Raw genomic sequence first — 17,243 nt, 5'->3', positions numbered from 1 at the left:
AAAAAAAAAAAAAGATTATACTCACCTTCCGTTGTCCTCCCGGTGTTTTCTCTGCTGCGTCCGGTCTCTTGCACTGCTCGCGGTGGTGTGAAGGACCTGCGGTGACGTCATTGAGTCATGTGACAGGTCACATGACTCAATGACGTCACGTCAGGTCCTTCACAACACCGCGACCCATACAGCAGACCAGACGGAGGGGAGAAAACACCGGGAGGACATCGGAAGGTAAGTATAATCTTTATTTTTTATTTTAAATTCTTTTTTTTACAGTTTCTATGGTACCCAGGTCTGGATGAGAGTCTCCTCTTCTCCAGTCCTGGGTACCATCCGCACATTGAACCGTGTGATATCCGCTTATCCCCATGTAGTGATGCGGATGTCACGAGGTCCAATGCAAGTCAATGGCGGCGATTACGCTGCGTGTCCGCAAAATTCCGCAATGATAATCCGCAGCGGAAATTTCAGCAGCATGTGCACAGCACATGCGGATTATCATTGGGGACCATGGGGCACATGTTACCAAGTGTTTAAGCGTTTTCGCTGTGGAAATTCCGTGGCAAAAACGCTTGAAAAACGCTTAGTGGGCAAGCAGCCTCACTCTGCTCAGAAGCAGGCATGGGAAAGCACGAAATAGAGCACTTTGTATCCGTATCTGGGTTTCCTAAACACCAAGGCTAGGTTCCCTTGACCCCTGTTTAGCCCTCCAGGCTGGCTTATGTGAGCTAGATTGGCGGCTGCTTATACATGCAGCGCTCATAATTCTGTTTGAAGCGAATTGTAAAATGCAGCGAGCTACTATAACACTCATCATTACATGTGTGCAGGATCTCCTCCTCTCTTGAATACTGATTGGAGAATGGGGGTGTACCGTTCACATTTGCTGCGATATACAAAACTTTTACTATCCTGGTATGCATGGCACCCCTCATCCCTATCCTGGTATGCATGGCACCCCTCACCCCCAATCCTGTATGCATGGCACCCCTCACCCCCAATCCTGTATGCATGGCACCCCTCACCCCCAATCCTGGTATGCATGGCACCCCTCATCCCCAATCATGGTATGCATGGCACCCCTCATCCCCAATCATGGTATGCATGGCACCCCTCATCCTGGTATGCATGGCACCCCTCACCCCCAATCCTGGAATGCATGGCACCCCTCATCCCAATCCTGGCATGCTTGGCACCCCTCATCCTGGTATGCATGGCTCCCTCATACCCAATCCTGGTATGCATGGCACCCCTCATCCCCATCCTGGTATGCATGGCACCCCTCATCCCCAATCCTGGCATGCATGGCACCCCTCATCCCCAATCCTGGCATGCATGGCACCCCTCATCCCCAATCCTGGCATGCATGGCACCCCTCATCCCCAATCCTGGCATGCATGGCACCCCTCATCCCCAATCCTGGTATGCATGGCACCCCCCATCCCCAATCTTGGTATGCATGGCACCCCCGCATCCCAATCCTGGTATGCATGGCACGCCATCCCTCATCCTGGTATGCATAGTACCCCGCATCCTGGTATACATGGTACCCCTCATCCCTACTCTGGTATGCATGGTACCCCTCATCCTGGTATGCATGGCATCCCATCCCTCATCCTGGTGTGCATGGTACCCCGCATCCCTATTCTGGTATGTATGGTACCCCTCATCCTGGTATACATGGTACCCCTCATCCCTACTGTGGTATGCATGGTACCCCTCATCCTGGTATGCATGGCACCCCATCCCTCATCCTGGTATGCATAGCACCCCATCCCTCATCCTGGTATACATGGTACACCTCATCCCTATTCTGGTATGCATGGTACCCCATCCCTCATCCTGGTATGCATGGCACCCCATCCCTCATCCTGGTATGCATGGTACTCCACATCCCTCCCCTATTCTAGTATGTATGGTACAACTCATCCTGGTATACATGGCACCCCTCATCCCAATTCTGGTATGTAAGGCATTAATCATCCCCCAATCCTGGTATGTATGGCCTCCTCATCCCCCAATCCTGGTATGCATGGTACCCCTCATCCCTATTCTGGTATGCATGGTACCCCATCCCTCATCCTCGTATGCATGGTTCCCTCATCCCCAATCCTGGTATGTATGGCCCCCTCATCCCTATCCTGATATGCATGGCACTCCTCATCCCCCAATCCTGGTATGCATGGCACCACATATTCCTATTCTGGTTTACATGGTACCCCTCATCCTGGTATGCATGGTACCCCATCCCTCATCCTGGTATGCATGGTACCCCGCATTCCTATCCTGGTATGCACTGTACCCCTCATCCCCAATGCTGGTATGCATGGCAACCCTCATCTCCCAATCCCGGTTTGTATGGCACCCCTCACCCCCCAATCCTGGTATGCATGGTACACCTCATTCCCCAATCCTGGTATGCATGGTACCCCTCACTCCCCAATCCTGGTATGTATGGTACCCCTGACCCCCCAATCCTGGTATGCGTGGCCCCCGCATCCCCCCAATCCTGGTATGCGTGGCCCCGCATCCCCCAATCCTGGTATGTGTGGCACCCCTCATCCCCCTATCCTGGTATATGTGGCCCCCTCACCTCCCAATCCTGGTATGTGTGACCTCCTCATCCCTTTCACGCTGCACACATATAAAAAAAAAAAAAACATTTATACTCTCCTTTCCTCCCTGTGCTCCAGCGCTGCTTTGTCCTGTTCTGCCAGGGGGAGGAGTGTGGCGCCGGAGTACGCTCGTGCCCATACCGCGCTGTTCGGCGCCATTTTGCTGAAGACACAATGCAAATGTGTCTTCAGTAAAATGGCACTATGCGCATGCGCCGATTCCGACACTTTCACTCCGCCCCCGGTCTCCGGCCAGAAGAGAGGCTCCGCGGCAACGCTCCTCCCGGTCAGGTAAGTATGTAAGTATGGCGTCGGAGATCGCGGTATGCGTTCAGTGTCTACGCATACCGCATTCTCCGGCTCCATACCCTCCTCTTGCCTGTAACGGCTCCATGCGTTCTTCTGTCTGGAACCAGCCTGCGCAAGCGTGTCGCACTTGCGTAATCTATAGAGGCTTCAGACAGAGGGACGCTTGTACGATTATATTATAGATACTAGATGGTGGCCCGATTCTAACGCATCGGGTATTCTAGAATATGTATGCGGCCGACCGGGCGCAATTAGCAGAGCGGTGTTTAAATTTAGCGCTAATCTCGCTGATTGGTCGCGGTCGTCAGCCGCGACCAATCAGCAGAGCGGTGTTTAAATTTAGCGCTAATCTCGCTGATTGGTCGCGGCTGACGACCGCGACCAATCAGCAGAGCGGCGTTTAAATTTGCCGCCCATATCGCTGATTGGTCGCGGGCGTCGACCGCGACCAATCGGCATCGTATTAGTGAGGACTGGGGAGCGGCGCTGCTTGTGCGGCTACTTCCACTGCGAGAAGCCGGGAGATGCGCGGCTGCTCGCAGCAGAAGCATCTTGACCGGCGGCGCCGCTCCCCGGTCCTCCGTTCAGCTCGCGGCTGGGAGATGAGCGCCTCGCGCCGGTCATCTCCCTGCTGCATCGCCGCTGACCTCCGTCCTGCAGATGAGCCGCTAACGGCCGCCATCTTTTTCTCAAATCCCGCGTCGCTGATTGGCCTCGGCCGGATCAATCAGCGACGCAGGATTTCCTGGACAGATAGAAAGACAGACAAACAGAAGGGATAAGACGATTATACAGTATATATAGATGTGTGTGTCTGTGTGTATTATTTTCAAAACCCGGCGACAAATTCCCTTTTAAAGCAGTTTGGTCACCAGATTTCGCCATACAAACTGGAAGTAGCACTTGCAGCAATAATGTTATTCCCTTATCAGTACGCATGTGGTATAGTGTGGATGTATTTAAATACCCATCGCCGCCTTTTCCAGTGTCTGATACTCCTACTGTCCCAAAATATGACGTTATGGAGTTATTTGTATTGATGTCTTGCTTTTTTCTAAGGTATGAACACGATGATAATATAACATTTTTTACTCTTCTTCCTCCCACTATATAGGCCCAGAATCTCACCCCACAAGACTACAACCTCCGGTGGTCTGGCCTGTCGGTGACAGTGGGCGAAGTGCTGGAGAGAAGTATACCCCATGTCAGCAGGACTGATTGGCACGTGGCATTCACAGGCATGTCCCGTAGGCAGATGATTTACAGTGCGGCCAAAGCTCTTGCAGGAATGTACAAGCAGCGTCTCCCACCAAGAATTCTTTGAAAACAAATCTGACATCTTTTATATAATTGTGTTTTTTTTTTTTAGATCTAAAATTTAGACCAAACGACTTGGAACAGTAGCTCTCTATTGTTTAAGGGAAATATAAAAAGCTGCACAATTCTCTTCTACCGAGAAATCGAATCTTTTGTACAATCGAGGGGTTACATTTGTTGAATACATTGCTAAACGTTGGGAAATGTAATGTCCCCATCCCTTCCTCCACTCGCGATATCTGTGCTCCGCTGTTGTAGAGATAATGGTGGTAGCAGAGGAGTATACATTATATACGGCCTGTACAACCTTCAGTAATGTGTCATTAATCACATGTTTATATTCCATATAAATAACTCGCCAGGCTTCAGTGTGTATAATATACAATGTGTGTCTGTTCATGTCCATATGTGCAGATCTTATAGCCAGGAATATGTATTGGATGTGATTGCACCTTAATTGGCCTTTTCCTAATTACTATTTGGTTGATATTGCAGTATATAATATAGACACCTTCAGGTGAACTTTTTTTTTTAATTTAAATGCAACCAATTTTTGGAAACAAAATAAATCATGCAATTGTACTGTTTCGACTCCTAAAGCATGTGTTGCACATCACATAGCTGTCTGCTGAGTTAACGGTCAATCCATCAGTGAGCTCATCATGAGAGCTGCTAAACTTGTGGTAATAAATGAGTTCAGGAGAACAAAGGCTGAATTCAGACTTCCGTCTTTCACTGTCCTAATTCGGACCATAATGTCTGAGATGACCACAGGTCTCCTGACACAAACTGATGAGTTTCATAAGCATATATGAGGCTTTTGAGTTTAGGTCTGGAGGGCCACAATCCCGATCCAAACTCAGCCCGTGAAATACAAACTTCTGAATTCAGCTAAAGCGTGAGCTCATTCTGCGGTCAAAATAAGCTCACTGATGGATACATATTTAACTCATTATGTAAACAGCTGTGTATAGTGCGACCCTGGGGCTTTAGCAGCTTAACAGTTCAACATTTCAAGTAAATGCATGTATTTAAGTAACATCAAAATATTAACCCTGAAGGTGTCCATATCCTTATAATGACAATAACCATATCAAGGTAGCTGTGGAAGCCGGGCCTGTCACCCTTGAGACTTCAGTTAGTGGACATGTCCATTTCTAATCTGATCACCTGTTGTTGCTAATAGTGTCCAATGATATTTAGGACAGTTTGTCTTTATTTTGATCCTCAGGGACTAATTCATACTTTCAATGGTCCAAAGGGGGATTTTCTCCCAACACTCAAAGGAAAGTAGTTAAAAGTAGCTAGGATTAAGTTTTTTTCACCCGAAATGCGTAAGCATTATGGATTTTCTTTTTTAATATATGTGCACATTCTCCCAATTTTTATGCTGTATGATTAAAGGCCTAGTTTTAACTACTTTCCTTTGGTGCTTGAGAAGATCCCGTTTTGGACCATTGAGAGCTATTTGACCTGTAAGGCAGACCAGTGGCTGCTCCGTGCACCACACCCAGACCACAGACTGGAGACCACGGGCGTGTCTACCCTGGAGACCACGGGCGTGTCTACCCTGGAGACCACGGGCGTGTCTACCCTGGAGACCAGGGGCGTGTCTACCCTGGAGACCACGGGGCGTGTCTACCCTGGAGACCACGGGGCGTGTCTACCCTGGAGACCACGGGGCGTGTCTACCCTGGAGACCACGGGGCGTGTCTACCCTGGAGACCACGGGGCGTGTCTACCCTGGAGACCACGGGGCGTGTCTACCCTGGAGACCACGGGGCGTGTCTACCCTGGAGACCACGGGGCGTGTCTACCCTGGAGACCACGGGGCGTGTCTACCCTGGAGACCACGGGGCGTGTCTACCCTGGAGACCACGGGGCGTGTCTACCCTGGAGACCACGGGGCGTGTCTACCCTGGAGACCACGGGGCGTGTCTACCCTGGAGACCACGGGGCGTGTCTACCCTGGAGACCACGGGGCGTGTCTACCCTGGAGACCACGGGGCGTGTCTACCCTGGAGACCACGGGGCGTGTCTACCCTGGAGACCACGGGGCGTGTCTACCCTGGAGACCACGGGGCGTGTCTACCCTGGAGACCACGGGGCGTGTCTACCCTGGAGACCACGGGGCGTGTCTACCCTGGAGACCACGGGGCGTGTCTACCCTGGAGACCACGGGGCGTGTCTACCCTGGAGACCACGGGGCGTGTCTACCCTGGAGACCACGGGGCGTGTCTACCCTGGAGACCAGGGGCGTGTCTACCCTGGAGACCAGGGGCGTGTCTACCCTGGAGACCAGGGGCGTGTCTACCCTGGAGACCACGGGCGTGTCTACCCTGGAGACCACGGGCGTGTCTACCCTGGAGACCACACTTTTTCAACTAATTCATACTGTTCATTGTTCCTTTTCGGTCCTGAGGGATTGCAGTGATGTCAAACAAGCATATGATCTTTGGACTGAACCTTCACAACACATGTAACCAAAACCAAACCCACTTTCCCTTTTTATCCGAATGTACATTCAGTATGATGCTACGTATATGCTTATGTCTTTGCTTCAGATGGAAGATGTCAGTGCATGCCTGTAACCATTCAGGCCAAGGCTCAGACTGCATGCAGCAAGTCGTGTGTTAACCAGTCAGATACGGGGTCTTGTGTGTAACCTCCAAGTAATCCACAATTAAACGGATATATCGCACCTTCCTTGCGGTGTGAGTAATTCAAAGCTTTTCTTTATAGTCATTTCATAGACAATTCCTTAGAATATCTCCTTTGGGTCCCTTACATGTCAGTAAAATACTGGGGGACTTTACAGTAGTCTGTATTCTGCTTTTATGATCACCAATTGGCATCATATGGTCTCACAATTTGTTCTGCAAAAGTCTCAAGTGGGTCAGTGGAGATGAACATGTATTCTTCCGCAAGGTTAAAGGGAGTTACTACAACTTCTAGATTGCTTCCATAACTCCCATTCTCTTCTATGGGAGTTTTTTTTTCTGTGCAGTAATGTTGTGGCTTTGTACATCATTATTATCACCATATATGAATGTACTCGAATGTAGGCACTAGCTCATAATAATAATTTTCTAAGGGTGCGTTCAGACAGGTTTTGCCGCAGACTTGTGGTGTGGATTCTGTGCTGCCAGTCTGTGGTATATTACTGTACAGTATATATTACAGTATCGCTGGCTGGGGTTTTGAAAACTTCACCTACTTATAGCAGAAGAAAAATCTGTGGAAACATGGAGCATTCTGCAGATTTCTCAACTAGCTCCAAACTTTAAGGGCACAGCTACACATCAGAGGTTTTTTTTGTTTTTCTCCTGTGTGGTATTAATTTTGCTTCTGTTTTTTTTTTCCATCTTTAAAAACTTAGGGTAAACTGCCCTATTTTGATTCGCAGAAACAGATGAGTGTAGAACTTAGTAAATGAAACGGACACACAGATCTATTAAAAAAATGGATTTACATTTGGTTCTATTAAACTCTGTGCTGTCTATTTTTAAAATGGATGAGAAAAACTGATGGGTTGAATATGTCCTTGCTCTGATTTCTGTAGTTACAGGAGACATTATAATAGGTAACTGGGCATTTAATTTAGTTTAATAATACAGATTATGATGCAATAGTGAAAAATCCTTTTAAAATTTTGAAACCTATATTTTTTTTATTTTTTTTTACAATCATGGGGCGTAATCTGTTATATTTAGATTATTTACAAGGGTACAGGCATATTTTTTACTTTATGATTTTTACGGTTGCAGTTGTAGTGGGGTTATCCACTATTATCTATTATTTTTTTTTTATTCTTATTGGCTTGAGCTGGATAAAGAAAAATAAACTTGAGTTGTTAGTCACCCTGAATTCGTTCCAGCAACAATGCTGATCTGGCCTTTGTTGATGGGTTGCAGTGGTGATGTAACAACTACAACGCACGTGACCACTGCAGCTAATCACTGGGCTCAGAGGCTGTCTAAATTGTCATCACCATTGAGCCAGTAATTGGCTGGAGTGGTGATGTGCGCTGTAAGCACAATGTCACCACTCGATCCTGTTGCCAAAAAAGGAGCATCATTGAAGAAGTGTGGCTCAAACTGGGGACAGATGATCTGATTGTCTAAACCCAGCGCAAGCCACTAGATATAAAGATGTATTCCCTGAAAACCCCATTGCATTTCTGGGACCGATAACTGGGACCTCCAGTGAATAAAGAGAATGTGTTTCCTGAGCCCGATGTTGCAGAGGAGTTTGAATAAAGCAGGGGTCATGGATGCACAATCCATCGCTTTATTCAAAGTCTATGGGATTGACAGAGATGAGCGCTCGGCTTTTCTTCTGTACAGTAGACCTTGAATAGAATAGTAGGGTACATGTATTACCACCGCTCCTTTCTAACTCCTCCAAAATGGGTGTTTGAGAACCTCTAGTTTAGTAATCAGTTAGATCACCACTGATGAACATCTACCACCTATCCTCAGGATTGTTGTGGCATAATCCCTGTAGTGACCAGCAGCCTCACAGAACTTTGGTACGGTTAGAGGCTGATCTCTATGGCCAGCCTAGAAGAACCTTTTACTATTGCCTAAATTGCTGTGTACATATGTGCAATTATGGAACTTCTTTATTGTTTGAAGGTTGTATCTACATAGTTTTGGTAACTGAACTGTGTCCGGTATTGCAGTTTCTGAAATAAAGATACCCGTCAAGTAAAACGTTACCTCCAGAAGTGAAAAAACTGCTCGTCATCCTGCCTTGAAAATATCATTTTAAATATTACTAGTAGAAAATATTAAAAGATTTCTGGAACCAATTTTAGTATGCACTTGATAAGTAGTGTGCAAGTCCTATATTACAAATGATAGCAGCAATGTTGCATCGTACTGTCCTTGAGAGAAACAAATCACAAAGAGGTTGATTCATCAGTGTTTTTCGGCAGAGAATTCACGTGAAACACTGAAAAGTCGCAAAGACTTTTACATTCTTCGCTTTTACTTTTTCTTTAATCAGTGATTTTGATCCTTAACCAGTTTACTTCCTATTGTGAAAAGCAACAGAAAAATATGTATCCGAGCGGAAGAGTAAGTTCACTTCGACTTCATAGTCATTGCAGGAATGATTGGGCAGGTTATTCCCTGTAGCCCCGGCGTAGTTGGTGAAACTGAGCAGTCATTATTATGCAAGTTTTTATAACCTTTTATAAGGTTGCTTTTCCTTGCGGCTTTGTAGATTTATTACAACCAGGAGAATTTTAATTTGTGATACCCACAGGATTTCTAAATCGCATTACTTCCTAATATTTTATATGACTGTATTAAGGTAATTGCTTGCTAAGATCCTCTTAGCAGATGGGTTAACTTTTCTATACTCAAGTGGATTTTGCCTTTTAAAACCACATTTTTACATGCTAATTATGTAGTTATAACGTCTATAATAATTATTTATCAGTCCTGATTTTATTAATTATATGTCCAATTTTTATATTGTAAAGTGAGATATTTTTTTTCCCATTTGATCAAGGAAAGATAATAATCAGAGTTTTTGATGCAGACGCTCAAATGACTGTGCGTTGAATATATTGCTTTTAGTCTTATACACAAGCTTAATCTAGATGCCTAAAACTGACTTTAGAATTTTTTTTTTCCTACTCCGTTTGAAGGCAGTAAACTAATATACTTGCTGCTAGTGACTTATATGTATTCATGAAATAAACCTTTTTACAGTTAGATTTGTTTCCAGTTCCTTCTTTGCTTCTCAAATGTCAAAAGAAAATTTCCATGGCTACCACATGTTCTTACATTTCTAAATATTTTACCAATGCCCTGTAAAAATGCTTAGCATATACCGTATTTTTCGGACTATAAGACATACTTTTTTCCTCCAAAATTTTGGAGGAAAGTAGGTGGTGTGTCTTATAGTCCGAATGTGGTGTATGTATATGTCTGAGTTTCACAGAGACGACACCGGGGAGAGCACACAATATCTCACCGTTGCCGTTACTCTGTCTGGATTTTGTCAGGGATTCGCGAGCACACGAACCCGACTACTTACTAGGGAGCTATCGGCAAGCGAGCAGAAAGTGTATGGCGTCACACCTCCATATTCCAATGCATGGAATATGTGTACGCCCCGTACGGTTACTGCCAGCTTCACGATAGCCACCACCTGCCGAGTTTGAAATATAATACAGGCCTGGCCGGATGCCTGCATTCCGGTAGCGTATGGCTTCGGGGGAGGGAACGATTACAGAGCAAAAAAAACAGGACTGTTATATTTAATCCAAAAGGGAGGCAGTGTTTAAAAAAATATACAAAGATTTTACAAAAGGGGACAATACAATACATATGCAGTTACACAAAATAATAAGGATTAAAGCAGAAACTTACTATAAGATCACTAAGACGATTTAATATAGGTGGAGGGGAGACACACTGCTTGATTAGACTGTTATCGAGCAGGATCCTTTGCTATAATAAATATACTCCCGGCAATGAATACTACTTCAACCTCAGTGGATTCTTTTATGCCTAATGGGAGATCTGCCCACACACCCCCTGTGCTGACATCACATGAGCTGGTCTCCAGCCTTCATATTTTTAGCAATATATCTGTTTTTTGTGATAACTCATCGTTGGTTGGGCATAGAGGCCTGAAAGTGATACCATCTTTTCCGTTATGAATTTACCTTCTGGTAGAGAACACACATGACTCAGTTGCAGTCTGCTATTTGGTTACTTTTGCGCCACAGCCCCTCGGAGGGGCTTAAAGCGACGGGAAAATATCCATATTGTTCCCTAGCTGACCCCGCCAATCAGAATATGAGTCCCATTAGTATCAGAATTATGGAACTCGGTATTCAATATTTCATGTCCGTGCCCAAAAGTCTGGAGATTTGCAGCTGGGACTTGTGACTGTGTTTTGAATTTAATGAGCTGCGTTGTCCTCAGCTATATGTAAATTTCTCGCAAGCCTGTGTCTAATTATCCCTGGTTTCTGCCAGGGGGAAATACACTCGTATGCTGATTGGGTTTGTAGCACCTTCTGTGCCAGCATTTGTTTACAAGTCACTTCTGCTGTGGGTGATAATTTGCATACAGATGATCGATTGTCAGCTCTTGTCTTGTGACAAATACTATAGGACAGGGTTGAGCGGGGCTTCAGGGGGAGAAATTCTTAATATTTTTCTGACAGTACATATATATACTGTGGCTGGTGGGGTGTGTGGAGGTAGCGGGGCACAGGAGGCAGGAGCCGCCTGCTGCAGCCTACACTGTCCCCTTTGCTAAAGAAAATGAATATTCACTGCTCATCTCACCTTGCGAGGGCGCATGGCAGTGACGTCATGGCGGCTCACATGGTGAAATCAGTGCTGGCAGCAGAGCAGGACTCAGCGCTGGAGCAGAGGGAAGAAAGGCGAGTAGAAATGTTTTATATTTTTTTTTTATGTGCAGCGTGATGGGGATGAGGGGTGCCATGCATGCCAGGATAAGGATGAGGGGTGCCATGCATACCAGGACAGGGATGAGGGGTGCCATGCATACCAGGATGGGGATGAGGGGTGCCATGCATACCAGGATGGGAATGAGGGCCACATGTAATAGGAAGGGGGGGCATATATACCAGGATGGGGGATATTAACAGAATTGGGGGACATTACCCCTATAACAGTGTCAGCAGCAGACCCCCTCCCCCTTAACAGTGCATCATGACCACATTTTTTGCTTACATTTTTTTTCTATTTACCTCCTCTAAAACCTAGGTGCGTCTTATGGTTACCCTTTAAATACAATCTATAACTCTATAGCAACAAAAAGAGGAGAACATTGTAAGGGCTTATTCACACATCAGTTTTTTGGTATGTGTGCTATCTGTTATCTTTACACTCAATGTGCCTTTTCACATGTCCTTTTTGTTTAAACTGAGATATGTCCTATTTTGGTCCACTTTGCAGATCAATCTTACCAATGCAAGTAAATGTCCCCATGAAATAAAAAATCACCACATGGATGTCATCCGTGAGCTTTCCGTAGTTTATTGTGTAAAATGGATGCAACAAGGCCTGTAATAACTGTCCTATGGAACGAACACGGATCCAGCACAGTGAAAAAAACGAGGACCATTTTTAACTCATAATGACGTGTGAAACCGCCTGCCTAATTACATATCTTCCTATACTAAAGGAAATTGCATAAGTTGTTGATTGGCGTAATATTGCGCAGCATCAGTGCAAATATGGCGTCCGCTGTCCTTTAGTAGCACTGAGGTCCCTCCATTCTAGTGATCAATTGGATATTATAGCTTTTAGACCCTTGCTAATCAGATTATGGCAAATCCTAGTACAGTGGGAAAAGTAAAATAACTTAAAAGCCCATTTCGATCAGCTGATTATGTTGTATTAACGATAGTTCTGTGTGCTTAGAACGTTTGTTAGCCTGTGTAAGCCGGCTATTAAAGAGGTTATCCACTATAATGGGTAGTGGGCAGATCGATTTAAACCTTGGAAATAAGCTTTCTTCAAATACCTTGTGTTTCCAAATGTGCCTGTGAGCGGCGCTATGGCTGTCTGCTCATCCCCATCACTTGACCCCCGGCTGCAGCTGCCTCTGATGTCCGGTGATGTCACATCAACTTCAGGAATTGGAAGCTAACCCAGCATCACCGAGGCGGGAACCAGTCTTCCTGAGTGACTGGGCTATGGAGGGAGTTTCACCGCACGTCACAGCCCAGCATCGGCCACGCTCTCTCCTGCACTACTTTCGTTAACAGAGCGCCGCAAACCCACGAGATGCTGGGCCGTGACGTGCGATGAAACCCCACCCACAGCCTAGGAAGTCAGGATAAACCCTTCTCCCTCTCCTTCATTCGCCCCAGCCGCTGCCTGTGCTCTGCTCCTTTCGTGTCCCCCGTGGTGGTTGGAGGGAAGGGGAATTATGAGGCTGTTTGTTCGAGGCTGAAAGATGCTGCTGCTCATCACCATCCGCCCCTGCTCTCCTGCACCGCTGCTGCTGTGGCTTCTTTTTCTCCGGCAGGTGAGTCTTATTTCCGACTGCGCAACAACAAGCGGGGGAGTGAGGGAAGGAGAGAGGGAGGCTGCACGGAGAGGCGCAGGCCGCGACCTCCGCTCTGGGCGCTATGCTGTGCCCGAGCCTCGCTGCAGTGGCTGGATAGTCAGCGAGTGCAACTCCCACTGCGCCACCGGTGGGAGCGGCGCTGTGATCTGGCCGGTACCGGTCCTGAACATGTCAAGCGGATCAACCCCTCCTCTTCTGCCACCTGCCTTCATCTCTGCGCCCCTTCCTGTCACATTCCCTCTGTACTAGGGAATTGCATAACTAGCAATCCCTGACATGACCGGCTCCATTGTGCCACCAAACAGGCGGTACCGACCTCTTCAGTGACCTGTGCAGACTACAGGCCTGCAGGGGTCGCAGGGTACAGGCAACAATTAATGAGCAGCATCATTGAAACAACAATCTTGACAGGACCTTTCAAAGGTGAAGATGTCCTCATTCCTCGCATGCCTATGATTCCAAAGGATATGCCATTTCAATTTAAGAAATTGCAATTCCCAATTCGATTGGCGTTTGCAATCACCATCAACAAAGCTCAGGGCCAATCTTTACAATTGTGCGGTTTAAATCTAGACACGGATTGCTGCTCACATGGACAATTATATGTTGCGTGTTCCAGAGTCGGCAAACCAGACAATCTCTATATCTAAACAGACAATAGAACAACAAACAATATTGTATACCCATAAGCATTGTGAAATTAAATATTTTGGAAATGTGCGCTTTCTCTTTTCTTTCTTTTCCATTTAACCAGACTGAGCCACAGCAACGGGTTCAGCTAGTTTATAATAAAGATGTAATTATAGTATAGGTGAACTGTATTTAAATAAGAACTTGATTTTTTAAAACCTTTCTATTAAAGATTTTTTTTTTTTAATTATATATTGTAAATTAGGAGATAGTGGCTAGCTTACTTGTAAGTACTGTACATGTGAAAGCTTGGAATGGTGCCGCTTATGGCTACTACAAAAAAAAATAGCTGCTGATTCAAAAGATGAAAAACTTTTAGATTATTTTGGTACTGTTCAATAGTTTTCTGCACTATTAGCTTAAAAAAAAACCCCCTTACTCAATGATGTCACAGTAAAAGGAAGCAACACAGTGAATTCAGTACACAGGAATCATGCACTGTGATAACACGGAAAAAGGTTAATGCGTACTGTGATGTCATACTACAAGGATAATGCACACAATGATGTCACAGAACAAGGATAATGCATACTGTGATGTCACAGGACAAGAATAATGCATACTGTGATGTCATGTTACCAGGATACCGCATGCTGTGATGTCACAGGACAAGAATAATGCACACAGTGATGTCACAGAACAAGGATAATGCATATTATGATGTCATACTACAAGGATAATGCATATAGTGATGTCACAGGACTAGAATAATGCATACTGTGATGTCATATTCCCAGGATACCGCATGCTGTGATGTCATACTACAAGGATAATGCACACAGTGATGTCACAGAACAAGGATAATGCATATTGTGATGTCATACTACAAGGATGATGCATATAGTGATGTCACAGAACTAGAATAATGCATACTGTGATGTCATAATACCAGGATAATGCATTCATGTTAGAACCCTCCTGTTTGTTTTTTCCATCTTGTGTTTTGCGGTCACATGACCATCTGCCTTTATATTCCAGCTCCGCCCTTCTGGCTGTGATAGACTTCAGTGTATGACTGTTTCTCTAGCCAGGTGCTTCTGTGCCTTTCTCTGTCAGTTCGCTTGGTCCTTCTGGGACCTTTAGTACCTTTTTTTCAGTTTGTCTTTTTGTGTTCTGCAACTACACTGTGTTCCAAATTATTATGCAAAAAGTGTTTCGGAGTGATAAGGTAAGAATTTGTTTGTTTGTCAGTTAAACTCATTGATGGTGATGTGTGTCAGGGCTCTTTATATCACTGTAAGCAATTGCAGACACCTGTGCTAATTAGTTTGGCAGGTGTGTCCAATGAAAGGCAAGACTACTTAAGAAGGCTGTCCCACATTATTAAGCAGCCTACATTTTCTGCCAAAATGGGAAAGAAAAAGGATGTGTCGGCTGCTGAGAAGCAACAAATTGTGGAGTGTTTAGGTCAAGGCATGACTACAATCAACATTGCCAAGACACTTCATCGTGATCATCGCACAATCAAGAAGTATGTAGCTGATTCACAGTACACACATGTGCGTGCTGATAAGGGAAAATTGAGGACTCTTTCCTACAGGCAATTACGTCAGGTTAAAAGAGCAGCGGCAAAAAAAGCCTTGTCATAGCAGCAGACAAGTTTTGAAGCTGCTGGTGCCTCCAAAGTCCCCCGAACAACAAGATGCAGGGTCCTTCAGAAGTTTGCAGCTGTGCGTAAGCCATCCTGTCAACCTCCTCTACCCACTGCACACAAGCAGAAACGGCTCCAGTGGGCCAAACAATACATGAAGACTGACTTCAAAACTGTTTTGTTCACCGATGAGGGCCGTGCAACGCTTGATGGTCCAGATGGATGGAGTGGAGGATGGCTGGTTGATGGACATCCCATGCAAACACGGCTACGGCGCCAACAAGGAGGAGGTGGAGTAATGTTTTGGGCTGGAATCATGGGGAGAGAGATTGTCGGCCCCTTTAGGATCCCTGAAGGGGTAAAGATGAACTCCATAATGTATGTTGAGTTTCTCAAACAGCACTTCCTTCCATGGTTCAACCAGAAGAACCGTGCATTCCGCAGCAAGATCATTTTCATGCATGATATTGCACCGTCTCATGCTGCACATAACACATCAGCATCTCTGGCTGCTATGGGCATAAAAGGGGACAAACTTATTGTGTGCCCCCCATGCTCCCCTGACCTCAACCCCATTGAGAACCTCTGGAGCATCATCAAAAGGAGTGTCTATGATGGCGGGAGGCAGTTCACATCTAAGCAACAGCTCTGGGAGGGTATTCTGTCCTCATGCAAAACAATTGCAGCAGAAACTATCCAAAACCTGACAAATTCAATGGACGAGAGAGTTCAGAAGCTCCTTTCGAACAAGGGGTCCTATGTGCAAATGTAACATCACCTAGAATAAAGTTTTGATTTGAAAACTGTTTGATTTCAGTTTGTAATAACCTGCTAATGCTTATAATTTCAAAAATGACCATTTTTGTGTTCTTTATTAACCCCTTAAGCCCCGCGGGTGGTTTGCACGTTAATGACCGGGCCAATTTTTACAATTCTGACCACTGTCACTTTATGAGGTAATTACTCTGGAACGCTTCAACGGATCTCTCTGATTCTGAGATTGTTTTTTCGTGACATATTGTACTTCATGATTGTGGAAAAATTTCTTCGATATCACTTGCGTTTATTTGTGAAAAAAACGGAAATTTGTCGAAAATTTTGAAAATTTTGCAATTTTCAAAATTTGAATTTTTAAGCCCTGAAATCAGAGCGATATGTCACACAAAAGAGTTAATAAATAACATTTCCCACATGTCTACTTTACATCAGCACAATTTTGGAACCAAAATTTTTTTTTGTTAGGGAGCTATAAGGGTTAAAAGTTGACCAGCGATTTCTCATTTTTCCAACAAAATTTACAAAACCATTTTTTTAGGGACCACATCACATTTGAAGTCACTTTGAGAGGTCTTTATGACAGAAAATACCCAAAAGTGACACCATTCTAAAAACTGCACCCCTCAAGGTGCTCAAAACCACATTCAAGAACTTTATTAACCCTTCAGGTGCTTCATAGGATTTTTTTGAATGTGGAAGAAAAAAATGAACATTTAACTTTTTTCACAAAAATGTTACTTTAGACCCAATTTTTTTTATTTTCACAGGGATAACAAGAAAAAATGGACCGCAAAATTTGTTGTGCAATTTCCCCTGGGCACGCAGATACCCAATATTTGGGGAAAAAACACTGTTTGGGTGCACTGTAGGGCTCGGAAG

The 17,243-nt window shown here is 45.2% G+C and overlaps 1 protein-coding gene across 1 annotated transcript in view; it reads left to right on the top strand.

Annotated features, from left to right (window-relative positions):
• PRRC1 (proline rich coiled-coil 1) overlaps positions 1-9,961 on the top strand; it is a 28,676-nt gene extending 18,715 nt beyond the window's left edge. The window contains exon 9 of the mRNA XM_073676593.1: positions 4,033-9,961. Coding sequence (XP_073532694.1) covers positions 4,033-4,242 — 210 coding nt within the window. The 3' untranslated portion in view covers positions 4,243-9,961. The remainder of the gene's footprint in view (positions 1-4,032) is intronic.
• The last annotated feature ends 7,282 nt before the right edge of the window (positions 9,962-17,243 follow it).

Source organism: Phyllobates terribilis, unplaced genomic scaffold (genome assembly GCF_046119375.1).
Source record: "Phyllobates terribilis strain yellow unplaced genomic scaffold, ASM4611937v1 Scaffold_1__5_contigs__length_1240528914, whole genome shotgun sequence".
Taxonomy (NCBI): domain Eukaryota; kingdom Metazoa; phylum Chordata; class Amphibia; order Anura; family Dendrobatidae; genus Phyllobates; species Phyllobates terribilis.
Note: the sequence above shows the minus strand (reverse complement) of the source record. Positions and strands in the feature narration are given on the sequence as shown.